General features: G+C 43.9%; 1 protein-coding gene across 12 annotated transcripts in view; it reads left to right on the top strand.

Annotated features, from left to right (window-relative positions):
• Positions 1-27,603, top strand: part of PKP4 (plakophilin 4) — a 471,364-nt gene that overhangs the window by 280,431 nt on the left and 163,330 nt on the right. For all 12 annotated transcript variants that reach the window (XM_068245730.1, XM_068245731.1, XM_068245734.1 and 9 more), the window contains one exon: positions 11,614-11,648. In XM_068245730.1, the coding sequence (XP_068101831.1) occupies positions 11,614-11,648 (35 nt within the window). The remainder of the gene's footprint in view (positions 1-11,613; positions 11,649-27,603) is intronic.

Here is a 27,603-nt window from a genome sequence, read left to right as displayed (position 1 = left end):
GGTGAAGGCAGTGGCTGCTGGCCAATGAATAAGGAGGCTTCTGCTCATTGCCCAGCACCAACTGCTTTCACCCTCACCCAATCACACGGTAGGACTGAAGTTTGATTGTATACTGCCTGCCTGAACTGTTGCATGCAAGCAGGGCTGTGGAGTCAGAGCCGAGGAGTATGATTCAGAGCAATTTTTCGGTACCTGGAGCCAGGAAAAAAAATACTCAGACGTCTAATAAATTTAAACTGTAGTTAAACAGGTCTGACAGGTTTTGGACTAGACTTCCCACATCACGTCTCCATGGTTATATGACGTAGTGACGCGTCAGCATATTACACGCTGGCAGCCAGCGTGTAGTACGCTGGCACGTCCTGACATCACATCATGTGACGTTCTGTTGCCATGGAAACGCAACGCGGGAAGAGTTTTAAATCCGCTGCTGCCCGCAGGAGGGAGGGGGGTTGAAATGTAAAGAATGCGGCACGTGGTCCACAGCATGCGCCCCGGGCTGCGTAAAGATTGCCCAGTCCTGGACTAGAACATCTCCCCATTGCAGATACTCAGTATTACAGTCATACTTTTCTAAATCACTCCCTGGAAAGGACCTGCACAAAAGTCACCCGTCTTCCATACATGTTTGCGCATTATTTTTGGCAGTTGGACTGAGCAACTGCAGTTCAGTAAGTGCTTTTGTAAATAAATGACAATCCCCCATGGGGAGTTGGATGTGTCCACAACCTGTGAATTTGTCAGATTTGCACTATCTACTGTAGGGGACAGCAACATAAGAGAGAAGTCATTTATAGTGCATTTTACTCTGGGAGAAACATACATTTGTTTGTATCCATTTTAAATTCTACAATTTTCCACAATAGTTGTCCTTTAAAGTGACTTCTCTGTAATGCCAGCTGCATTTGTCTGGTAATGAAGCTAGGTGGCAGGAATGACCCCGAGGTAGACGCATCTGTCGCTGTGTGGAGCGCGCCGAGCCCCGCAGAGGGACCACGCTGAGTTGTGTTTACCAGAGATGCCGCCGTTGTAAACCACGTGCGCTCAGTTCAGTGCATTCCACGCTCACAATACATTATATCTGTGATCCACTTCTGGGTTTACTGTGTCCCCTGGGCAGCTCCAGAGCGACGTGTTATCAGAAGCTGCGACAGCAATTTGCCTGCAGAACTTTCCTGAGCCCGAAATGGCTTCACTGAGCTGCCATCTGCACTGGGTTTCTGCTTAACAAACTCATTCATGTGAAATATCATCCAAATGACTTGCTTGTCTCCTACTGAGTCATAATTGTTTACATTCTCTTTGTTTTTTCTTTTACTTTAAAGATATGTCTTTTGTTAATTTTTGCATTCCATTGAGTGTAATTTTGCCCAGTTGATCATTAGTCTGTTACTATATATGGTGCTGTGATTGGGTCATCTTATAAAGTAGTGGGGGGGAAAGTGAAAACAGACTTGGATTGGTTTGCCATGGCAACCTATCAGCGTGTAGATGGCTGTGCAGTGGTTGCTGTGGGACTGGAGTATTCTCATGTTGCCACTTCAACTTCTTCATACATTCTCTTTTTTCATTTCTTTATAAATGAATCCCCTGGGAGCACTCATGACCTTGTGGTCTATCAGTATGTGTCATAACCCAGTGACCACACACTCTTTGTTTCCTAACACTGTGGCAACTCCGTCTCATGGGAATGACTCTGCGGCCGCTCGGTGTGTCTGTAATTTACAGTGGTCGGGAGCTGGCACCCTGGCAAAAAAAATTTTTTTTATTGGGGTGGCTTGAAGGTTTTACCAAAAGATCCCCTGATTACTAGTTATGTCTGAACTGTAATGTGGTGGGACAGAAAAAAGTTGTGTAATAGAGCTGGTGTTGCCACTTCTCTTAAATATTAATCTGTTGGTAGAGTAAAGGGAATCTGAAGTGAGAGGACTACAGAGGCTGCCATTATAAATAATGCCAGTTGCCTGGCAGTCATGCTGAGCTTTAGGCTGTAGTTAATTTTGAGACCGACACCTGCAACAAGCATTTACCTGGTGGAGTCAGACCAGTCAAAGCCTCTGAGCTGCTTGCCCATCGAGGGTTAGTGGCTTAGAGCCCATTCACACTTAAAAAGCGCAAAAGCGTTTTGCACAGGTGATTTTACTGCAATTTCCGCTGTAAAATCATTGTAAACTTCCATGATTCTGGGCGATCTCGATCAGCGCTTGTAAAAGCACTGTACCGAGATCGCTGTATAATCACGGCAAAATGCTGCAGGTAACAATTTTTGCTGTTAATCGCGGAGCACCCGCCACCGGTGGCAATCAAGGCAGTGAGTTCACAGCCATGTAGTTATAATTACGCTATCGTTTTATAAAGCGCTAGGGCTTAAGTGATTAGTGGGAATCGCCCTAGTGAGAACAGACCCACAAGCAGCTGAAGGCGGGGCATTAACTGTCTGGCACCTGCTCTCATTTACTGGCTCGGCGCTTGCTAGGCCCCCATGAAGTTGCATCTGAGCATTGCCACCCTCAGACATAACGTTATTTGCCACCGGGTAATGCCACTGTGTGTCAAAATTGGCTGAACGCCATTCAGCAGTATATCATTGCACCTAAATGGCGCTTGTAGCCAGCAGCTGGGATACTGCACTGCCCGACATACGAGCATTTCAGCCTTCCGTGGAAAAAGGCCTCTTATGTTCTTCCGGAAATGTTTTCCAGCCGGGTGGCATGAAAAAGTAGCCGGGTGGGGCAATATGAGAGAATTTTCTGCGTAACTCTGCTTACAGCATAGAAGGAGGTGAGCCGATGACAGCCGGGTGCTAAAAGAGCCTGGGGAGAACACTGGTATTAGAGGCAGAGCATTATCACTGAAGTCAGGCAACCAGCATAGTTTATTAGAGAATGAAGATGGCAGCCTCCATATTCCTTACTCACGAGTCCCTGAATATACTGCAAAATGAATAGAAGCCTCTTGTAATTACTGTGGCAGATCTCAGGCCTCCCCTTTGGAGTTCCTGAAAGATGTGAAACCGTTCAATGATTTTACTCCCCAGAATCTGCCAGTAACAAAAATATCAATTTAGGGTGAAATGATCCTTTAAACGGCAGTTTCCATACAGATGAGTGGTGTGAATAAGAAAGTAAAGCGTGGCACATCTTACATGTAGAAAAACCTTTTTAGCTCTGCTGAGAGGGAGAAAAAGAGAAATCAATTTCCCTGTGTTGTATCAAAACGCAGCATCCAGTCCTACAGATAGAATGTGCGAATCCTCCCCTGCAGGAAGGGAATTGGGGTACTGCTGCTCCTGTCTCTCTCAGCCAGGCTGAGCTGTTCTTGATATTAAATGAAGCAGGTTTAGCAGCTGGTAGAGCTTGTGGCTATGTGGCTGCATGTACCTCTGTCTCTCCCCCAGTCATTTCATACAGGAAAGCCTCACAGCAGATATTGGAATACGGTTTTCTGCATAGTCAGACCGCAGATAGGGTTTCCAAATAGTGATTTTGTGTGGCTTATCTTTATCAGAGTATACCAAGTGGATTACTGGCTTTCATTTCTCTGGCTGCCTGTGCAATGCTGCTTTTATATGCATGAAACACTTTATCACACCTAAGTACATTCCTTCTTTCTCCTTTATCTCATTCACCTGCTTTCTCTGCTCTCTCTCTTCCTCGCTGTTTCTCCTTCTGTCTCACATCAGCTTATCAGGCGGTATGAGCCAATTAAATAATATTAAAAAAAAAAAACTTGCATCATGCTGTTTTTTGTTTTATTTTTATTTATTTTTAATCTGAAAGTGCTTGTGTACTCACCATTTTTCCTCTCTGCGTTTTCTGCATAGGAAAAAACTGAGAACCAATGTTAAAGAGGAACTCCAATGAAAATAATGTAATAAAGTGCTTATTTTTTTACAATTATGTATAAACGATTTAGTCAGGGTTTGCTCATTGTAAAATCTTTCCTCTCCCTGATTTACATTCTGACATTTATCACATGATCACATTGCTACTGCTGGCAGGTGATGTCACTAGAGGAAATGCTGCTTGCTTTTCTGGCAGTTGGTAACAGCTGTTATTTCCCACAATACAAAAAGGCTCCCTCAGTGCTGTGAGGTCCTGACATCACACTGTGGGAGGGGTTTCACCACAATATCAGCCATACAGAGCCCCCTGATGATCCATTGTGAAAAGGAAAAGATTTCTATTGGGAAAGGGGGCATCAGCTACTGATTGGGATGAAGTTCAATTCTTGGTTATGGTTTTTCTTTAAATAATGGTCTAGTTCACCCTTGAATGCATTTTTCACATGTAGAAAAAACTGACAGCAAAGCAACACTGTCAGACAACTCATGCAGAAAAACACATGCAGAAAACTGATAAAGTGTGGATCAAGCCTAAGGCCCTGTATTGACAATATGGGATATTTTTCACATTACTTTCACTCTGTTTTCAAAGCTTTAGCCATTGTTGGCTGCTTTCTGTTTACCTGGTACCTGCGACTAATGTTAGAACTGCCTTGAGGTGCAATTTTAGGGCAATATAGAGCAACAATACACATTTTTCTTTGTTTTGTTTTATTTAAAGGACGACTGAAGTGAGAGGGATATGGAGTTTTCCATATTTATATCCTTCTAAATAATACCAGTTGCCTGGCAGCCCTGCTGGTCTACTTGGTTGCAGTAGTGTTTGAATAACACCATAATCACACATGTGGCTAATCTTGTCAGATCACAATAATGTCAAACACCGGATCTGCTGCATGCTTGTTCAGGGGGTATGGCTAAAAGTATTAGAGGCAGAGGGGTCAGCGGAGTAGCCAGGCAACTGGTATTGTTTAAAAGGAAATAAATATGGCAGCCTCCATATTATTCTCACTGTCTGCATTTGTTACAGCTGAGACAGTGCTACATACCTACACTAATTGAGGATGTTCAGTTCTAAAGTAATATACATTGCAAAGGATTTCGTACTAGACCCTTCCACCGTGATGAGGTCATCCGATTGGAAGGGCTCTGGAATTTTTTGTCTTGATCGATACCCTACTACCTAGGTTCTCAACGCGTGGTACGCGTACCCCAGGGGGTACTTCTGATGGTTCCAGGGGGTACTTGGGCTTGATATACTTAACCAAGAATATCAAATTTACAGTTTTAGAAAAAGATAAATCTTATTTAAACAACACCAAGTTAGTATTTTAGCTAATTAAAAGCAATAGTAGATGCTTGGAAATTGTTTAGAACCAATTATCATGTACTATGATTAAATATATATTTTGTAAGGGGTACTTGTGATAATGTTTACTATGCTAGAGGGTACTCGGTGAGTACAGGGTTTTAAAAGGGGTACATACCAATAAAATGTTGAGAAACACTGCTACACCTAAAACTGAACATCAAGGATGAGGAAATGGAAGTGGTTGATGGGTATAATCTGAGCTGCACTTTTTATCTGCCAGAGTGTATTCTTGGGGAAAATAACCTCTCTTGGTATTCCTCATGCCGCCACTAGGGGTGCTGTTTCCTGTTATTTATGACAGTCCTATACATCAGCTCTGTTGGCATTTCCCACCCATAGTATGTAAAGAGAAACAAAAGTTTGCTTTCCTAAAACAGAAAGAATTTGCGATAATTCAGGTTGGAGTGAGCTTGAGATGTCTCCCACTCGTAACGCTGACATTTAAGTGCCAAACACATGGAGAACGAGTGGCTATCCCTATAACGGCATGCAGTTATTTCACGGTAGGAGAAACATCCGTTTTACGAGAACAAGATGATTTATAGAAATCTATTAAGACCTGTTATTCTATCAATAATAATTTATTAATAAAACTCGGCCCCGGCCGCCGTCTCCCACAGCGAGCGATATTAGCTGGCGAGCTGCTCTTATTACACATAGAGCCGAGCTAAGCAGTTTTGTCACTTGACTGATGCAAGAAGCAATCGTTTATCAGTAAATGAGGTTGCCTCTGTTGCTTGCCCCCTGGATGGAAGAAAACACAAGCGGAAATAAAATCAATGCTCTTATTTCCCTCTGCCCTAGTTCTCCTTACAGGAGAATAGGCTCTCTCCACATGCAGGCCTTTCCAGCCCCACACATCACTAAGTCACATGCCTGTCAGGATTCTGGGGACTGCCCGGAAGACTCACACTTGACACTGAGGTTTTAATTAACTTGGAGAGTTGGTGTGGTTGGAGGGGATTTTTTTGTGCCTTTAGCAGTAAGGTGATTCTGGTAGAAAGAATCTGAAGTGGCGCTTGCAGTTTCTCACTCAATGTAGAGAATGTGTGAAAATGAAAGCATCACTCCAGTACTTTTTATTAGACAAACTCCTCCTACCAGTCATTTCAACTTCATCCCAATTCAGTAGCTGATACCACCTTTCCCATGATAAATCTTTTCCTTTTCACAAACGGATCATCAGAGGGCGCTGTATGGCTCATATTATGGTGAAACCCCTCCCACAGTGTGATGTCAGGACCATGGTGCATTGTGGGAAATAACCACTGTTATAAAAATGTCACCATGTGATAAATGTCAAAATATATATCGGGGAGAGGAAAGATTTTACATGGGCAAACACTGACTAAATAATTTATACATAATTATTGTAAAAACACTTTTTCATTACATTATTTTCACTGAAGTTCCCTCTTTAAGTTACATTTTTAAAGAAGAACTTAAACCCAGGATTAAATTTTATCCCAATCAGTAGCTCGTACCCCCTTTCCCATGAGAAATCTTACCTTTTCTTGAATAGATCCTTAGTGGGTTCTGTATGGCTGATATTGTGGTGATACCCCTCCCATATTGTGATGTCAGGGCAAATTCCTGATTTCTCTCACCAGGCATGTGAGGGTAACGATCGTTTGTTTTCTCATGATTGCTCTAGGTTACAGTTAACACACAATCTATGCGTTAACTGCGACCAGGGATGTCTCTGGGCTCTGGCCACCTAGGCAAAGGCCTGGGGCGCACCCTCTGGTGTACAGAGAACGGTACTCTGTTAAGATTATTCAGTTTCAGGCAGCCTGCAGTGCACAGTGGGGCAGGAAAAAAAGAGCATAAGTGGGCTAAATGGTCGCAGCCATAGGCATCAATACAAAATAGCGGGCTTTGGGTGCCAGAGCGGAAATATCGGCACCCGATATATATACAGGACTGGCTGCTGCTCTCTCATCTCTCTCGTCTCATGTCGGCGGTCCCAGCAGCCTGTATGGAAGGAGGCGAGAGCTGGCTGGGGCTGGAGAGGGAGACAGGACTGGCTGCAAACCACACAGGGCAGCCTCTCATTAGGAAGCCACGCAAGACCCACATATTCTATGGCAAAGCATAGTAAAATATCATATTTGACTATCTCTGTTACTTTTTTCCACACACCCTTTTTGTGAGTATGTGTGCACTGCATATTTCAGCTCTTGTAGTGCCTCTTCAATATCTTACAGCTTTCCAATGTCTCCTATAGTGTAAACCTTGGATATGAATACGGGAGGATCCTCACTCCGCTTTTATACATGGAATGAGGGAATGTGTGTGGGGAACGGTAGAAGTAGACTGTCACAGGTTGTTCTTCCTCAGCCACGAAATGGATCAGAAATGGCCCTGTGGGTGACCATGCAAGACATGGTAGGAAGAATAATAGACACCAGACTACATAGCCAACAATACTAGCATTACAGCACTAACCCATCTATAATACTGTCCATAGAAGGAGGTGGGACTTTGCAGTTCACAGGAAGTAGTTCAGATTCCAGGTAACAGGAAATAACCGAAACTAGCGGTCAAGCCTGCATGAGTAGAACAGTAGAAAGAGCACAGGATTTTTCTACTTAAAAAATTAAGTCCAAAAGATAATAACTTACAAGTTATACAAATCAACGAGTTTGCTTTCAGATTTTGCTTGGCTCAGTTGTGGGTTTACTTGGGCCTTAACGGGTACCTGTAATCGGGATACAGAAAAAGTTACTTATCTCCATAAGGGGAAACCTCTAGATCAGGCTTTCTCAACCAGGGTTCCTTGAGTCCTCTGCAAGGGTTCCCTGGCATATTTTCCCAATCGTGAGGGTTGGGGGGGAAGTATGATAGAGAGCACACTATAATAGAGGGTGCTGTAAAAATAATCACTACATTGGGGGTCAGAGTATTAATGAGAACATTAATAAAAAAGCACTTGAATAAGGAGACCTTATGAATAGGACCGTAATGGGAGTAGTGGAGTAAACATCCACACCAGCTTTTAAAGTGAACCTCCGGACTAAAAATCTACTCCGCAGAACTGAAAAGGCTTGGTGTTTCTTTAACAGTTTCACAGCATCAGGAATTTGTTTTTCTTACCAAAGCATAATTTTTAGCTGCATTTTTACCTAAGCTCCACCTATCAAAGAAAAAAAGCCCAGGCATTTTTCCCCTGATGCTGTGCAGAGCATGATGGGATTTCCTATGTTGTTCACGTTGCCTAGCAACTGGGAGAGGCGCTCAGGACACAGGACAGTTGGAACTGTGTCTTATGCTCCCTGTCACTTCCTTTCAACCAAAAAGATGGCTGCCATCATGAAATCAAACATTTGCCTGTTATTTTAAAACAGGGTGGGTAAGAGATTATATTACCTATCTATTTTAATTAACATAACTAATGTAACTTAATGACAGTATGTTTGTTTAGGCTGAAGTTCCTCTTTAAAGACCACGCCTCCTGCAAAATAAATTCAGGGGTTCCTTGAGATCAAAAAAGTATTTGCAGGGTTCCTTCAGTGTAAAAAGTTTGAGAAAGGCTGCTCTAGATGGTCCAGAGCCTTCCCTGGTCTTCCTTCGCCCCTCCTGCCCTGTGCTGGGACACTCTAAAGAACCCTCAGCGAGTATTGCTTGTGGCCACTCTCCCCTCTGTGGGGAGGGAGCATGGCTGCAAACAGGAAGAAGGTCCCAGACAGCAGCGGAGGGGTCCTGGGCATCAGGGAAGCCTCTGGAAAATCTACTGAGGTAAGTGTCTAATTTTGTTTCCTTTTAGGCAGGGAACACACTTGACTTTCAGTTTTCTGTGCACGTTTTTTTCTGCATACGTTTTCTACACACCGAGTGTGTTTCTATGCAGGAAAACACACACAGTTGTTGTTTTTTTTTTTTTCCACAGCAGCTGATGTAATTGATACAGAAAACTGACAAAATGTGCAGAATCATCATGCAGAATGTCAGTTTTTTTTCTGCGCACGAAAAACACATCTGTGAACTAGCCCATTGATTAGCATGAGTTCTGTTTTTCTGTGCAGAAAATGCGTACGAAAACTCTCAAGTTTGTTCCCTGCCTCAATGTTTTAGGTGTACTTTAACCACCTTAGCGGTATGGACGAGCTCAGCTCGTCCATTACCGCCAGAGGGTGCCGCTCAGGCCCTGCTGGGCCGATTTTGATGAACTAAAGTGCAGCACACGCAGCCGGCACTTTGCCAGCCGCGTGCGCTGCCTGATCGCCGCCGCTCTGCGGCGATCCGCCGCGAGCAGCGGCGAAAGAGGGTCCCCCCAGCCGCCTGAGCCCTGCGCAGCCGGAACAAATAGTTCCGGCCAGCGCTAAGGGCTGGATCGGAGGCAGCTGACGTCAGGACGTCGGCTGACGTCCATGACGTCACTCCGCTCGTCGCCATGGCGACGAAGTAAGCAAAACAAGGAAGGCCGCTCATTGCGGCCTTCCGTGTTACTTTTGGCCGCCGAAGGCGATCTGAACGCCTCCGGAGCGCCCTCTAGTGGGCTTTCATGCAGCCAACTTTCAGTTGGCTGCATGAAATAGTTTTTTTTTTTATTTAAAAAAAACCCTCCCGCAGCCGCCCTGGCGATCTTAATAGAACGCCAGGGTGGTTAATCATTATAAGCGGGCAAAGGAAAGTTTCTGTTTTCATTATGCTGGTAACGCACGTTGCGATTCGGCGTTCGATGTGCCGCTCGATTCACATCGGTTCGATTATTTCCAAGCATTTCCGAGTGCATTTCGATTATTTTTAGGTCGAATGCCATGTAAAGTATGGCAAATCGACCTAACGATCCATCGATCCAGCAAATCGGACATGTTGGAAATAATCGAATCGACGCGAATCGAGCGGCACATCGACGCGGAAACGCAACGTGTCTACCTAGCATTAGAGATGACACTATTGCCCTTATCTCCAGACCCGTTCAAATAGGTGTGTCAGTCAGCTTGCCAGAGAAAGTGTTTGAGACTTGTGCATTTAATAACTTGTGAATTATCTACAGTATGTATCATTTTTTTTAAAAGATCCACATTATTCCTATTCAGTGCAGAATGCAGTAGCACTTCATGGGGTACTCCGTACCATAGAATCGCCCGGAGAGCAGGCCGCTGCCCCCCTTCTCTCTGACACCAGTTAGCTGTGAGCGTGTCATCTTCTGGCATGGGAATATACCGCACATCAGTCAGCTGGCCTGGCAGGCACAGGCCTCTATTGTGCGCGGGTTTAATGTGTAATCTCGGCAAGGAAGTAGCTTGGTGACTGGAATTTTTATAGATGGATCAGTATCTTTTATCCTGTGCTGCCGGGGATGGTGGGGAAGGGGGGGGGGGGCTATTTATACACCTCTCCTTCTGAGAACTCTCATCCTATATATAGTTAAAGTATCAGCGATTTGTGGATTTCAAACGCATTCCAAGCAGAGCAACGCTGGTCACTGCGGGCAGCTTCACGTGGCAAGAAGAGGAGGAAAATGTTTCAATGATGTGAAAAGTGATTGAAAGAAAAAACTAGGAGCTGCAGGCAACTGCTGAATTTCTAAGTGTGTGTGTAATAAAAAAAAATATATAATATATACACATACATATACACATACATGCATACATACATGCATACATACGTCTCAGAACTAAGATTTAAGGAAAATTCAAACCATTTAAAAAGGAACTGTCACCAAGGTTTCAACTTCATCTCAATCAGTAGCTGATACCCCCTTTGCCACAATAAATTTGTACCTTTTTTCGAATAGATTATCAGGGACATCTGTATGGCTAATATTGTGGGGAAGCCACTCCCACAGTGTGATATCACGACCATGGTCCTGACAGTTTGTCATCTGTGAACCTCGTTGCATTGTGGGAAAAAGCTGATCAATCTTGTATGAAAATCGTTCAGTTGATCAGGCTTGCATGTAGGGCATAGATTTCTAGCAGATTGGATCAAATAGTTGAATCGGCCAGAAGCCGATGGAAAAAAATCGACCAGTGTTTGGCTTGCTTAAAGAGAAACTCCGACCAAAAATTGAACTTTATCCCAATCAGTAGCTGATACCCCCTTTTACGTGAGAAATCTATTCCTTTTCACAAACAGACCATCAGGGGGCGCTGTATGACTGATATTGTGATGAAACCCCTGCCACAAGTAACCCCTCCCACAAGAAAAGTTCGAACTTTTGTGGGAAATAGGTTTTTACAGCTGTTTCCAACTGCCAAAAACCATGCAGCAGCTACAGTACATCACATGCCAACAGTAAAATGTTCACTGGAGTTCCTCTTTAAATCTCCCCCCAAAACTTGTGTTTTTTGTTTTGTCTTTACAAACCCTCTTCCCTTGTTGCTATGCAGGAGGCCTGTGCGTAGTAGTTAAAGTTTTCACTAAATGTCTTCTCTTTCTTTCTTTTCAGCTCTACAGAAAAGTCATTTCCTTGGAGATCAGCAGGTATGGAAACGCTAATCCCATAATATGTGAATGTTCTTTTTCCTCCTGTTTTACGGCCCAGCTGAAAGGATCGGCACAAAAGAGCGCTGAAGACCTTCTTGCCAGTGTTTATTAATGAAATGCATGGCATTTTGTTGCCACATGTAAATGTAATGTAGATTTTACTGTTTCCTGTATTCGATGTGAAGGAAATGATGTTCCGGGTGGAGGAGCCGAGCATCGCAAGTGATTGGAATAAAAATCAATTCAATCAGGTCTTATCTGCATCTCTCCTGTCATGTTTGCGGTAATGGTGTTCAGCGAAACATGAAGAGCAGTATATATTTCCAATTATACAACAAAAAGGTGTTCCCGGCTCAGATTCCCAGCAAGGGCACCTATCTCTCAGTATAATCAGTGATATCGCTCGCTCACATCTCCACATATGTAAAGCTGTGAGGCTACATCAAAGCTCCTCCGTCACGCATGGTTCCTCTTCTGAAGCAGTGAGCGCTTCCAGTAATGTAAATTCTCATTCGAGAGGAACTGGAAATTTGCACTTTGCAACCAGATATTTGGGTAAGCTAATCTAGCAAGTTTTCAGCGGGCCCCAATCCTGCCAGAGGCGTCGGCAAGAGATCCCAATTGCCAGATCATCTCATCCGAGCTCTGGCCGACAACATGCATCGTTCCTCCACCCCTCTCCATAGTTCAATAACTGTATGGACTAGGCCTTAAATTCTTCCTGAGGGATGGTATGTTGTTAAAGAGGAACTCCCGGATATTTATCACAGGAGGCAACATCTTTAAAGCAGACCTGAAATCAGAACTTCCTCTCTGCTTTAAAAAATATGCAACAGCATAAAAACCTCTAAAGAAAAACATTTTTGTTACAGTTGACATAATTCCTGCAATAAATCTGCACTAAATCCCATGCTTTCACATGAGCTTATCTGCCATGGCAGTCAGCTGACAAAGGGAGACATCAAATTACAACTTGTGATTAGACACAAATAAGAAGGAATTAGACAGGCTAAACTCTCTAAGGGCTCTTTCACACCAGAGCCCTTTTTGTGTGTTTCAACGCAAAGGCAGTTCTTTACGTTAACCAAGGTAAAATGAAAGTCCATAGACTTTCATTTTACCTTTCACACCCGACGCTGTGTTTTGGTGAGTTGCGGTTCAACGCACCCGGGAGAGTCGATCCACCGGGAGCCGGCAGTTTCCGTCGGGTTCAATTTTTAAAAAAAAAATAACTCCTCTACTGTCCACTGCAACACAGACAACTGCTAGTGGGAAGTGCCCAACAAAATGCAGTGGCTTACAGGCAGTTAAAGAGACACTGAAGCGGAAAAAAATATATGATATAATGAATTGGTTGTGTACTATGAATAATTACTAGAAGATTAGCTGCAAAGAAAATATTCTCATATTTTTATTTTCAGGTATATAGTGTTTTTCTAACATTGCATCATTCTCTAATATGTGCAGATTACACAACACTCTGCATTCAAAATGATTCTTTCAGAGCAGTCTGTGAACTAATGACCTCTCCTCTGGCAGATAAAAAGACATTTGTTTACTTACAGTTGAGATAATAAAAGTCAGATAACAGCCCTCTCCACGACTTTGAAAGTCGTAGAGCTTAATGGCTTTTTTGCATAGAGATAACAACTAGAGTTTATTAACTCTTCCAGTACTGGAAACAATTAGACTGATGTATCTGATCTTAATGTTTTATTTCTTAGCTGTACTAAACATACAAATCATAATATCATAAAAAATGTTTTGCTTCAGTGTCTCTTTAAGGGACATCCGCCATGAAAATGTAAAAAAGTTGAAAGTGGATCATATTGAGTAGCTCTGTGCCTGTTTCTATCTGCAGGGTCCCCTAAGATCAACCGCTGATCACTGTTTCCTGTAACCTGCCGTTGTTCTAGATAATGGTGATCAGCTGCGTTTTACTAGTGCCAGGGAGTTACCATCCATCAACCGTGGGAGGAACTACATTTATGCATTAAAAGGTTTCATGCTACCCTTTTCAAATGGTACAGGCAATTCTCTGTCAGACGTTAATTGACTTTATACAGATGTTTAATTCAAACCATTTACTTTTTAAGCATTTTATTTCCACTTCTCTTCTAAATTTTTTATTGATAGTCATATAATCCACTTTAATTTTATTTGTATTTTCGTGCTAGATGTCCTTTAAAGAGAATCTGTATTGTTAAAATCGCACAAAAGTAAACATACCAGTGCGTTAGGGGACATCTCCTATTACCCTCTGACACAATTTCGCGCTCCTCGCCGCATTAAAAGTGGTTAAAAACAGTTTTTAAAAGTTTGTTTATAAACAAACAAAATGGCCACCAAAACAGGAAGTAGGTTGATGTACAGTATGTCCACACATAGAAAATACATCCATACACAAGCAGGCTGTATACACCCTTGCTTTTGAATCTCAAGAGATCATTTGTGTGTTTCTTTCCCCCTGCAGCTATCTTCCACTGAAGTGTCAGGGCTCGTTCCCACTATCGCGAATCTGCATGCGTCCAACGCATGCAGATCCGCACATGTAATGCAAGTGGATGGGCCTGTTTCCACTGTAGCGTTGTTGAGGTGCGTTTTTTTCAGCGGTAAAAAAACGCACAAAAGAGCCAACGATTTCGCCTGCGTCGGGAATCCGTGCGAATCGCCGCTAATGTATTTAATAGTAAAAACGCATGCGTTTGTTACATGCGCGATTTCGCACCTTTTTCAATTTTATTTTGCCCTGGCAGTGTCATGGTTAATTTCGCATGGCACCCTGCCATGCGAAATCGCATGCGAAATCGCGGGTAAAAACGCATGCGGAAACGCATCCGCATGCGTTTTTACAAGCGTCGGAATGCGGCCGAAATCGCGTCGCAACAGTGGGAACGAGCCCTCAGGCTCTTTCTTCCTGCAGAGTGCAGACAGCTCTGCCTGTATGTAATTCTTCAGTTTGTGAAAGCCCAGCCAGCTCAGAGGAGGATTTATCCAGCTTGTAAAAGATAAGAGAGCAGAGAGAAGCTACACTAATCTAAATAACACACAGGCAGTGTGCAGAGAGGGGCCTGGAGGGGGGAGATGCATCAGAACCACAACACTGAAGAACTTGGCAGCCTTCCAGACACAGGCTGACAAGTCTGACAAGAGAAAGATAAGTTGATTTATTACAGAGATGGTGATAGTAGAACATGCTGCAGTAAGCCAGAACACATTCGAATAGATTTTGGAACTTGTAGGATGATAAAAAACAGGATGCGATTTTTGTTACGGAGTCTCTTTAAGTGTGCTGCTGTCAGCCATTCGTGTGAAAGAGCCCCAAGCGAGAATAATGTGCATTGTGCTCCATCATGCTCATTATGCTATGACTATGGTAGAAACATCATATTGTCATAACCTCTAAGCAATAGTTAGCGACATGAAATGCACTAATGTAAGGCGCTACAGAAAATGTCAGCACTGTACACTTATCTGCTAATTAAATAACTCCTATTCCCAGTACAAAACCCCATGCTGCATGAAAGAACGCATGTCAACGAGAACCTCTATCTCCTTGGCTGGCCTGAGGGTCAAACCAATCAGAACCTATTTTCACAGCTTCTGATGGGCCTAGTTTGACAGCCACACGCTGAACAGGTCGCGCATAATAAAAGCCAGCTCTGCCTACATCTAAATATAGACAGTCGCCCAGTTTATACAATTAGGGCTCATCTTTGAATAATAGAACATGGTTGGCTACAACCGACACATGCAGATGTGGATATTCCACCTGTCGCTATTGCACCTATCTTCAACCAGGTCACGAGGTGTATTCTTGCTCTAATCGACAGTCCTTTCTCATTTCAGGTTTTATTAATTGTGCTACTACCAATGTAATTTATACCATCTATTGCTAGAAATGCTCTTTGCAGTATGTGGGCTGCACAACCCACCCTTTAAGGGAGAGCATATCAGAACACTATCGGGGGGTCTCTAAGGCCCCGTTCACACTTGCCTTTTGGCATGCAAACGGATCAGATCCGGATCGGATCAGGACCTGATCCGGATCAGAACCGTAAGGTCCCTATTCGGATCCGATCCGGATCCGGTCCGTTTGCATCAGGCATGCAGACTGCCATCCGGATCCGTGTGGTAAAAATAGCGAAATAAAATAAAAAATTGTTGGGGTCAGCAGAAGGTGCACCTGTAGAATCAGGTCCTCCGCTGTTTAGGCCTCACCTCCACCTCCGACATCTGCCAAACAGCTCCAGCACGTTAGGGTCACTGCTGCTCCACTGCTGCCCATGTGTCCCCATCCGAAATGGCCGCTAGAATACGCATAGGAAGTGGGGTAGAACGTCAGGTGTTTGTATCCTGTGTGTTCTGTGCTTTCCGTTCCCCATAGGTTTCTATTTCTGGATGGTGCAGTCAGGCTCCGGTCCGGGTGCGTGGGCCGGATGATCCGGACCCGAAAAATAGCGCATGTTGGAAAAGTTGGAGTCCGGATCCGATCCAGCTCCGTTCTGTACGGAACGTACGCGTGTGAACGTCCGCATAGACTTTGCATTGCTATGCGGAACGTACGTTCCGTTTGTACAGTATACGGTCCGGATCCGATCAGGCGGATCCGGACAGGGACCGCTAATGTGAACCGGGCCTAAGGACAATTTGGGGGAATCTAAAGTCTCTCGACATTTTGCTACATGTCACTATAAGGATTTGTCCTCTTTTAAATTTCAAGAAGTAGAGAGGGTAAAGCGGTTTGTTAGAGGAGGGAGGACAATCGGGAATATTTTAAAACCTGAAACATCCTGGATCTGAAGACTCGGGACTCTGTTTTCCAGAGGGTCTGAACTCAAGATGGGATGCGAGTCTTTTCTATGATCTAAGCTTTTGGGATGTTTTTGTATAACCCCTATCTTTTTTTATAATGATGTTGTGCTGTACCCTGACAATCCTGTTAACCATTTGTATATTTATATGCACTTTTGCTGTGTGTTATATGCCTTTAAGAGAAAAATCTCTGTATTAGGCCTCCTTTCCACGGACCGCTGATAGGCAGGGAATTGCCTCTCAAACTCTCTCAAATTCTCTCAACTGCTCGCTGCTGCCTAGTAACTGCTTGTTGCTGCATGATAACTGCTTACTTCTGCCTGGTAACTGTTTGCTGGGCACACAGCTCAACAGTTCATGGAAGTGAGGCCTAAGTCACTGCAGCTTGTATTGTAAAGCCCACCCCTTTTCGGGAGGGGCTGTGTATGTATAAACTGTGGCCATTGAGAGAACTATTTTAGCTATGACTAAGGAGCGATTGTGAGGCTCGGATACGCGTGAGCTAATTTGTTGTCCAGCTTATTTATGCTATAATAGAGATCGGACTTTTATATGCCAGAGAAGCGGATCTTCCTTCCTTTCACATAGACAAAGTCAGATCAATTTCTTGAGTAAACATGCCTCCTTAAGGCCCCATTCACACTTGAGCATTTTGCCGGCGATTTCAGCAAAACGCTCAAACACTAGCGCTTTTGAAAGCGCTAGGGTAATAAAACCCTATGGGCCCGTTCTTACTTGGGCGATTTGCGCTAATTGCAAATGCGTAGCCTGCACCATTTTCAGGCGATTTACCGGCAATCGGATTTCAGTGCTATAGAAGCGTTAAACGCGGTCGTTGAGACATCGCTGCACTGTCCAGTGATTTTTCCGCATGAAATTGCAGAAAAATCACTCCCGCAAAAATTGCCCACGTTTTTGCGCTTTTAGGCTTCTTGCACACCAAGACGTTGCATTAGGTGGCACGTTAAGGTCGCATAACGTGCACCTAACACAACGTATGGTGCTGCAAGAGCCGACGGTAGAGTGAGCCGCGTTAGGCGGCTCGAGTCCTATAATGTCTCCCAGAGTGGCGCTGATTGGCCAGCGGGACCATGTGATGCGGAGCGAGACACTCCGCATCACGTGTTCCCGCCGGCCAATCAGCGCCCGCCAGTGCAGTGAATATTAAGTAGCCATGTGCGCGGCTACTGTAGCTGGCTCTCCCCGCCTCCTCTCCGCCCCCCACTGCGCATGTGCAAACAGTCTAACGCGGCTATAGCCGCTCCAACGCCGTAGCATGCTGCACTTTGCACAGAATGTGCAGCGTTACATGTAACGCAACGTGAGCTGTGTGAACAGCCCACTTGTGTTACATTGCTGTGCGTTGGGGGAGCGTTACAGGCGCACTAACGTGCGCCTGTAACGTCTTGGTGTGTAAGCAGCCTTAAGTGTGAATGGGGCCTAAAGGAAATCTAAAGTGAGGAGAATGCAGATGGTGCTACCCATTTAAGGTCCAGGGGATTTTTGTTTGATCTGTGCTGCGTGGGCTCTCCAGCCCACAGCACAGATTGTGATTGAGGCAGGGCGATCAGACTTCCCCCTTTTTTCCCCACTAGGGGGATGTCATTCTGGGGGGGTCTGATCGCCGCCGCTCTGTGTGGCCGAGCACGGGGGGCTCCTCAAAGCCCCCCTCCGCAGCGATATTCCTCCCTCCCTCTCCCTCTCTACCTCTCGCTCTGGCTGTGGGCGGCACAGGACGGAGATCCGTCCTGTACCTCCTCTAATAGGCTTTAGCCTTTCAGACAGCGGCGATCCCCGGCCAATCAGAGGCCGGGGATCGCCGATCTCCTTTACGGCGCTGCTGTGACAGCAGCGCCGTATGATGTAAACACAGGGGGTTTCTTCCCCGCGTGTTTACAATTAGCCTGCGAGCCGTGATCGGAGGCTCTCAGGCTGTTCACGGAGACACCCTCCGCGAACTGACATGGAACCCTCCATGGAAACGCCACTTCGACCTGCCGATGCCTATTGGCGTTAGGCAGTCGTTAAGTGGTTAATTCTCTCACAAACCTTGCCAGTTGCCTGGATGTCATGCTGAGCTTTTGGCTTTAAGGTACTCATAAATCTAAAGATTTTGGGGACAGCTGGACCAAGAGACATATCTCTCTCTCTGATCCGAGAGCAATCTGGTGGCTGCCATAAACTGCAGGCAGATTCCCTATCTATTTCAGTTTGAAAGGGTGTGGGAATCTGCCACTGGCTGCCGCTGTCCTCGTACTTGTGCATTTGGGTCCCCATATGGTTGCTGGCACTATAACACGTGGGGCGCGTGTGTGCCTCCTCAAGCGCTCTATACATAACAATTGATATGGAGCACCAAAACCTGCCAAGGACAGCTGCAGTGTCAGAGAGGTGTAGGTTGGGGTGTAGAACAGTCTACTAATGCTTTCAACTAATCAAGTCACACATAGATATGATCATTACCAGCTTCACACCCCCCAAAAAGCTGACAAAGCAGTTAGAGGGCCCTTACTTGGGCCCCTTTGGTCCAGGTGCGGTCGCTACCTCTTCATCCCCTATTGCTACGCCACTGGTTATGGTAAATGGTAGTAGGACTATTACACACACAGGATCTTCTTTTTCTGTTACCAAAATTAATTTAGCATAGACCTCTCATTAAAAACCGCAAGCATTTGGAGAGGCTTCTTAGCAAACTGTTGCAATAGCAACAAACACTAATACTGTGCGACTAATGCTGTACATATAAACATAACTTTTCTGTTTAAAGGGACTCCGACCACCTCTCATGGGCATACCTTTAAGACTACGACCAGTGCTGCAAAGTACTTAAAGATGCATACCTTTCTGTAGCTTGTGCTCTCCTCTTTCATTTGATGCCTGCATCACCGTTCTACACCAGTTTTCGTTCGATTTCAATTTAAAAATCACGGCTGCCATCTTGGCTATGTTATACCGTAACTTCCAGGTCACCACCTGTCTTCTCTGTTAGAGAAGTGCGTCACTGAATGAAGCAGGAAGAAGTGACACGCATGGCCATTGCAAGAGGCACCTCCAGAGGGATCATAGCACGACTTTGTTGGAAGTCGTCTGGCTTAAAGGCATGCCCATGAGAGGTGCTCGGAGTCACTTTAAAAGTTGCTTTCATATTTTATTCCTGCCTATCTCTTTTTAAGAAGATGTCACTAATTTTCTAATGATAATGTTTTTGTTTTTTTTATCCACACTAGGCACGTTTCACACTATTTTTCATTCATTTTCCTGCATGCAAATTCTAATTAGCACTTACAACCAATTCTCGTTAATATCTAATGCGGTTTTCGCACGTGGGGGGGGGGGGGGGGGGGGGTTAATTTTGCACAAATTTTGTGCCTTTTCTCATTGAAGTTAACCAGAGGTGAAAACAAACTGAGATAAACAATTGTACTTATCCCCCTACTCTGAAAAGTGACTTTTTTTTCTAGGTATGCCATGGTTTTGTTTTATATTTAAACATTTACAAAGTAGATTGAATGTTTTATTGTCTCTGCTCAATGACAGTCTATTAAGTGTCCCAGAGTTAAAATACATGAACTATTGTCCTTTTTCTATCTCTCCCCTGCCACAGAAATTGTATTCTGCCAGAAAAAATTTTTTATGGCTGTAAGTGTGGTTTACTATATTCCTTACAAGGTACCGACAAGACAGAAGCTGTCACTTGCATGCCTGAAAATTAACCCCATCAGGCAGCAAAATAAACAAAGAAAAACAGCCTGTTTATTAATATGTTTGCACTGTACATACACATGTTTATCTCATCTTGTCATATGTCATCTCAGGCACACTTTAACGATCATTAGGTGCTGTGGAAAAACGCCCACATTATAATGCAGATGAACTTGCTTAGTGCCCAGCAATTTACGTATGAACAAGTGTGTTATTGCGCTAAACACGTGTGTACCCTCCCTCTGAAGATTTTTTTGCAGCATTTTGCATCAGGCCCAGTGTGTGTGCAGCGCATTGATCAGCAAGGCTGCATTCTCCAGCCAGTGCAGCAGTGCTAAACATGTGACAGCTGTACATGAATTAAGACAGGCTTCTCTGATGGAAGTCCGGGGAATAATACAAACAGGCAAACTGTCGTTTTTGCCTGAAGTCACGCTTTAAGGTTTCCTTTGAAATGTCTCCATAGGTTCTTTTAAACTCAGGCAGCCTCCAGAATCCTCTGTTCTTCTGTGCGTTTAGGAACTTTACATGTAGCTTCTTATTTTAGATGATGTCGCTAAGTAATCCGGTCACGTCAGGCAGCAGCGGCTTATGCAGCGCTGTGATTGATGCGCTCTCTCTGCGCGGTGACGAGGGTGTCTGCCACTAGTAAATGTTTTGACTTCACCACTGTTTAAGTCTTCCCTTTGCAATCTAAATGATTTTTTTTCTGTCATTTAAAGTCTTTATACTTTAGAAGATTTTAAATAAATATATCATGCATATGTCCCAGTTAAAGGAGCATTCCGCAGTCTCCCAGGAGTTTATAAAATAAAGATGTAAGTCATTCCAATTGCTTTTAAAAACTCTCCCTCTGCTTATAGTCTGCTTTGAAAAATCTCTTCTAACCATATTGAACTTATAGTGTACATTGGAAGATTGGATACCTACTCGGACCGCTGGTGGGGAGATATTGCTCCTCCCACCTGTCCTTCCTCAACGTGATTGCTCCACTTGTCATTTGCATTGGAGTGCATGTCTGCAAACAAGCGCAGTTGGGAGGTACCAAAATAGCGTGAAACTTATAGGCCGACAAAAGGCATTGTCTAAGGCTGGAAGACAGTCAGGATAGACATTGAAAGAGGAACATTCCTTACATATCACCTGACAGGTGTAACAATGTCACCACCAGTGATACATTTCAGAATGTAAATCGGGGAGAGGAAAGATTTTACAGTTGGCAAACACTGACAAAGTAATTTCTAAATTAATATTCTAAAAAGTAAGCAATTCTATTCATTCTATTTTAACTACATTTCTTCATTAAAGGGAATGTCTGAGCTGCATAAAAAAAGACTCTACTTAGTAGTTCTGCGCTTGTGCAGTACACTCCCCACCACGTGCAAGTGATTGACAGCAGTGCTCGCGCAGGCACAGTAGAGGACCACCTGACGAGGTCAGCCAGCAACTAAGAGAGGAGCTGCGGTGAGGGACATAACGGCTGCTAGGGGCTGGAGTAAGCCCTGGGCAAGTAGATGTCCTTTTTTTTTATTGCAGCTCAGATATTCCCTTTGAGATGAGGGAATTGGCGGGAACACTGCAGCAAGACTGGGGACAATGAGGAGAGGAGTGGACAGTACACAAAGGTATGTGGATCCAACATGAACACACCTCTGTGCTAACCTTAAAGAGAACCTGTACTGAGTTAAATTATTTAAAATAAACACATGAGGTAACTTCAAATGAACATTACATAGTTACCTTGCCATCAGTTCCTCTCAGAAGCTCACCATTTTCTTCTTACAGTGATCCCTTCCAGTTCTGACAACATTTTGTCAGAACTGAAATATATCAGTTGCTGTCAGTTATATATCAGTTGCTGTCAGTTATATATCAGTTGCTGTCAGTTACAACTGAGGAGAACTGATGTGTCCATGTTTCCCTACGGCTCAAGTGAGCAATGCTACAGTTTAACTGTGTGCTGACCAGAAAGCTGTTATGGGGTAATGGCCATTTTCAAAATGGAGGACGGAGAATTCCATTGATCACAGTGGACAAACAAGATGCAGGAGAGGAAAAATAGATTGAGGAGTAGACTACACAGGAGGTAAGCAGGACTTGTGTATGTTAATTTTGACTTTTAATGTTCAGTTCAGGTTTTCTTTAAAGAGAATCTGTATTGTTAAAATCGCACAAAAGTAAACATACCAGTGCGTTAGGGGACATCTCCTATTACCCTCTGTCACAATTTCGCCGCTCCTCGCCGCATTAAAAGTGGTTAAAAACAGTTTTAAAAAGTTTGTTTAAAAACAAACAAAATGGCCACCAAAACAGGAAGTAGGTTAATGTACAGTATGTCCACACATAGAAAATACATCCATACACAAGCAGGCTGTATACAGCCTTTCTTTTTAATCTCAAGAGATCATTTGTGTGTTTCTTTCCCCCTGCAGCTATCTTCCACTGAAGTGTCAGGCTGTTTCTTCCTGCAGAGTGCAGACAGCTCTGCCTGTACGTAATTCTTCAGTATGTGAAAGCCCAGCCAGCTCAGAGGAGGATTTATCCAGCTTGTAAAAGAGAAGAGAGAAGCTGCTCTAATCTAAATAATACACAGGCAGTGTGCAGAGAGGGGCCTGGAGGGGGGAGATGCATCACAGAACCACAACACTGAAGAACTTGGCAGCCTTCCAGACACAGGCTGACAAGTCTGACAAGAGAGAGATAAGTTGATTTATTACAGAGATGGTGATAGTAGAACATGCTGCAGTAAGCCAGAACACATTAGAATAGCTTTTGGAACTTGTAGGATGATAAAAAACAGGATGCATTTTTTGTTACGGAGTCTCTTTAAGCAGCTTTGCCACGAAGCAGGTGGTTACAGCGCTCAGTGCCCAGCATCAAAGCTGAGTGCCGCTATAGTACACACATTGCGCACGGTTAATTCAACCCCAAATTTTTCTCCTTCCAAGTTGCTACAACTCAGACTACTTAATTAATCCCGTGTCTCCCACTGAAGCAAAGGGCCTCAACAAATGTATACCACGGTTTCTGTCCTGGGCGATTTTTTTCTGTCTCAGTCCATAAGGTCCCTGCCTTCATTTCTTCTTTCACACTTCTTCTCCAAGTTCTCTTTGGTCTACTTCTTTTTCTGCTGCCTTGATAATTCCATTTGAAGGCTTCTTTCTCTATTGATTTGTTCTTGCGAAGAGTATGGCCAATCCATCTCCTCTTATTGCATTTGATCTGCAAGTCCACTTGTTGCTACGACAAATCGTCATTTGGCTCACCCTGCGCCCAGCTCACTGACAGCGTACCAATACGTACGCTTTTGCCTTGGGTCAGATGTCTTTTTACTAAGGATGCAGTATAAAAATTGTAAAGTTCTTCAGCTGATACATTTCGAAGGCCAAAAAACTAATAGGAATGAATTACAAATGTTATTCCTATTTAATGTGTCATGGAATAAAACTTTGTAGAATTCACTTTTAAGCATCTGAAATATTTACCTTATGGCATAAAACTCTGCTACAAATTCCTCCTAAGTAGTTATACCTTATTTGCAAAGTTTATTACTGATGAACACAGAAATAAATTAAAGGCATGCCAAGTATAAACTTTGAAAAAGCATTGCAATTATTATAATCATCACTGACTGTTGTCCCATAAATAACACCTTGTTTCCTCATTGTTGGGTGCAATTCTAATTTGAGAGTTCAAGGGATGATAAAGTGGCTGAGCTTGGAGTGTTCTAGTCCAGTGACTACACATTGTCCTTGTCACCACACTGGCCAGATCCTTCTGCACACGGACTGGACGTTTACAGTGATCAAATTCATAGTTCCCTCAGCTGTGAAAGTGGCCAAAGGAAATTAGGTTTGAGTGTGTCGTCCGTTCAAGAGTGATTTTTCAAAATACAAAACGTGTCTGAATCGCAAGGCTTGGTTCAAATGTGCCACATGTGGTGTATTATACAGATATGATGTCCACTCTGGCGCTCCATGGCATTGTCCAGTGAATCCAGTACTGATCGGGTGCCTTTCTATGGCAATGCATGTGCGGTTCTCAATAAACCTACAGGTCTGGCTTGTACATTGATGAAACACAACAGAATAACTCGGACATGGTAGAGACAGATATGTGTAAACAGAGCCGTGCTTTTACCTCGGAAAGCTTGCGGTCTGTTCTGCATGTCCATTAGTCCTATGAGGTCGGCTTTGGAAAGCAGTTCAGCAGTGTCCCTATTTCACCTAGATCAGGGCTGGGCAAACTATGGCCTCTTCATTAGCCGCCCCAGTGATAGAGTATGGAATTCCACTCCTCTCTCTTTCTCCCTCCCGCTGTCCATGCAGCGGATGTACAAGAGGAGCAACTTGCCCAATCCCACTCTCCATGGCAACCGCGGCATCTTGACCTACCATCATACATACCAGCTTGTCACATGATGCCGCTGTTGCCATGGAGATCGCCACTGGAAAGCACTATTGGGTGAGCCAAATATTTCCCATGCACTCATTTTACAGGAGGAGGGAGACACACTCAAGCTGCGGGCTACATTCTAGAGGAATGTTGCTTGATCCAAGAAAAGTTTGCCCCACCCCTTACCTAGGTTTTTTTTTACCTTTTTTTTCTGTGCATGCAAAAAACATGTGATGTTAATCAATGGGTTGGTTTAGATCTGAAAGTTACAGCCTGCTGTTTTTGGTTTTTCTTTTCGCAAACCCCTGTGAGCATTTTTCTGTCGTGGTACTGAAAATGCGAATGTTTTTCTGTAAACAACCTCACATTGTCTGTGGAAAAATGCTCTTATTATAAATGGGCTGTAAGTTGAAACAAGGAATGAAGGTAAAAATGCACCTTTTAAACATTTTGTTTCTAAATAATTTAGAAACAGCCTCAGTAATGAAATGAACAGGGAAGTCTGTTTTTAAGAGTTTTGTAACCCATAGTTTCTGTAAATTATGATTATAATACTTATTCTACAGGCATCAGCACAATAAGATTTGGAAACCAGGCAAACAGAATATAGCAAAACAGAAGTCTTACAAAAACTGCTTATATATTACCGTGTGACTTACCTGATGTGAGGTTACTTAGACCAACTGTTTGTAGGAAATTTGAGGTTTATTTTTTTTCTTTTACAGCAGGGGTCTCAATCTCAAATACAAAGTGGGCCGAAATTGAACACTGGGATCAGGTCGCAGGCCAACCTCAATGTCTACTGGCCACCATCCTTCCTTTTTAAAGTTCCCTGGTGTCTAATGCCCCCCTTTCATCCTCTACACAGTTATCTGGTGTCTAGTGCCCCCATTCCCCCCTTACCTATACATTTCCATGGTTTCTAGGGGTCCCTCCTCCCTTATAAATATTCTTTGGTGTTTAGTGGTCCTTCCTCCCTCCCCATACAGTTTCCTGGTGTATAGTGGCCCATCCCTTGCCTATTAATTTCCCTGATGTGTAGTGGCCCCCTCTCTTCCCTATACAGTACTCTGAGTCTAGTCCTCCCTCCCCATACAGTTCCATGGTTTCTAGTGGCCCCCCTCAGTCCTCTATACAGTTCTCTGATGTCTAGTGATCTGGTTCCCACCCCTAAACAGTTCCCTGGTGTCTAATGCCCCACTCCCTTCCCTATACAGTTCTCTGGTGTCTAGTGCCCCCCCCCCCCTCCTATGGCTTCATTGGTGGTCTTATAGGTTCACTTGTGGTCTTTAGTGGGCTAAACATTAGGGAATGTGGGAAAAGCACTTGAGGGCCAAATTTAATGGCTCTGTGGGCCAAATTTGGACCGCAGGCCAGAGTTTGACATGTAGGTTTTAAAGGCTGGTTATGACTCATCACTGATCTGAGGTTGCTAGTTGTGGCATAAAACAGGATGTATACTTCTTCCATTGTCGATACATGAAGCCTGAGTGACCACCCCGTGCTGTTTGGCATAGTAATTGATGTTGAAGGTCCGTGTGCACGGTCCTAAAACTTGTTGTGTTGCAATGTTGTTATATGACGAGGGATAGTAACCAAAGTGTAAGTTTTTATCATAACCAATATGAAATGGTAGGCCATTCCCTAACAAAAGCAGTCGGCTCAAAAAAGAATCTCCCTCCGACCCCTCAAAACCATGAGGTGGAAAGTGCTGGGCTCTCAGTAAATGTAGATTGTTGTACAGGGAAGAAGTCATTTATCATGGAATTCAGGCTTTTGAGTTATGATCTAGAATGGTATGACATGACTATATTTGAATAACGCTGTAATTTGCCTTCTTAAAACAAAAGGAATTGATGGTAATTCAGCTTTAAGCAAGTTGGGTTGTGTGGTTCTGTAAAACTTATTAGGTAAAGGCTTGCTATATACCAGTGGTTCTGGGTGTGAGCCTGGCTTCAGGGGCAGAAAGAGATGATTTGCATATTCAGTAGTTGTGCATTGTGGGTAACCACAGTTGCTCACTTACAGCTGTATAATCGCAAATACCTTCTGTTTTAAGAAGGCAAAATTACATTTAGCCATGCTTTTAAGTAGGAGGGCTTTTGGGTCTCTTTTAGCCCTCAACACTGGCTCTGGGTCACCATGACCTTTCTGGGTATTCTATATTTGAATAAATGTAGATCTTTAGATCAAGAATTAAAAACAGCCATTAGTGCAAAAATGCAGATAAGACCATAGCCTTAATTCACTAAGATCACACTGGAGATGAGGCAAGACAAAACTTGCCACCACACAGTGAGCGTTATCTTATCTCTCCATTCCTTAAAGGTGCGTACACACGCCCTACCGCCGGCAACAACGGGACTGCCAGACCTTCCCGCTGGGCGGCCGTTCAGCCGATAGTATGCGCGTGTGTAAGCGCTGTCGGCGGACTGATAAGGCTTTTTCTGTACGTTCAGAAACAGCCTTATCAGTCCGCCGACAGTGCTTACACATGCACATACTGTCAGCTAAAGACCGCCCACCAGGAGGGTGCGGCGGACCCGTCGTTGCATTTAGTAGTGCGTGTGTACACACCTTAAGTTACCTCCTCTGTAGTTGTTACCTCCTCTGCAGTTGTTGTTACCTCCTCTGCAGTTGTTGTTACCTCCTCTGCAGTTGTTGTTACCTCCTCTGCAGTTGTTGTTACCTCCTCTGCAGTTGTTGTTACCTCCTCTGCAGTTGTTGTTACCTCCTCTGCAGTTGTTGTTACCTCCTCTGCAGTTGTTGTTACCTCCTCTGCAGTTGTTGTTACCTCCTCTGCAGTTGTTGTTACCTCCTCTGCAGTTGTTGTTACCTCCTCTGCAGTTGTTGTTACCTCCTCTGCAGTTGTTGTTACCTCCTCTGCAGTTGTTGTTACCTCCTCTGCAGTTATTTTTACACACAGTTAATTAAGAGCCTGTCTTTAACTTTAGAATTCTGGAGTTATTTTAAGGATTGAAGAGTTAACTTTATAGATCTCACCTTAACTTAGACAGAAGAGTTAACTTTAGGTTTGCCT

Source organism: Hyperolius riggenbachi, chromosome 7, assembly GCF_040937935.1.
Source record: "Hyperolius riggenbachi isolate aHypRig1 chromosome 7, aHypRig1.pri, whole genome shotgun sequence".
Classification (NCBI taxonomy): Eukaryota; Metazoa; Chordata; class Amphibia; order Anura; family Hyperoliidae; genus Hyperolius; species Hyperolius riggenbachi.
The sequence above is the reverse complement of the archived record's forward strand: the minus strand, read 5'-3'. Positions and strand labels throughout refer to the sequence as shown.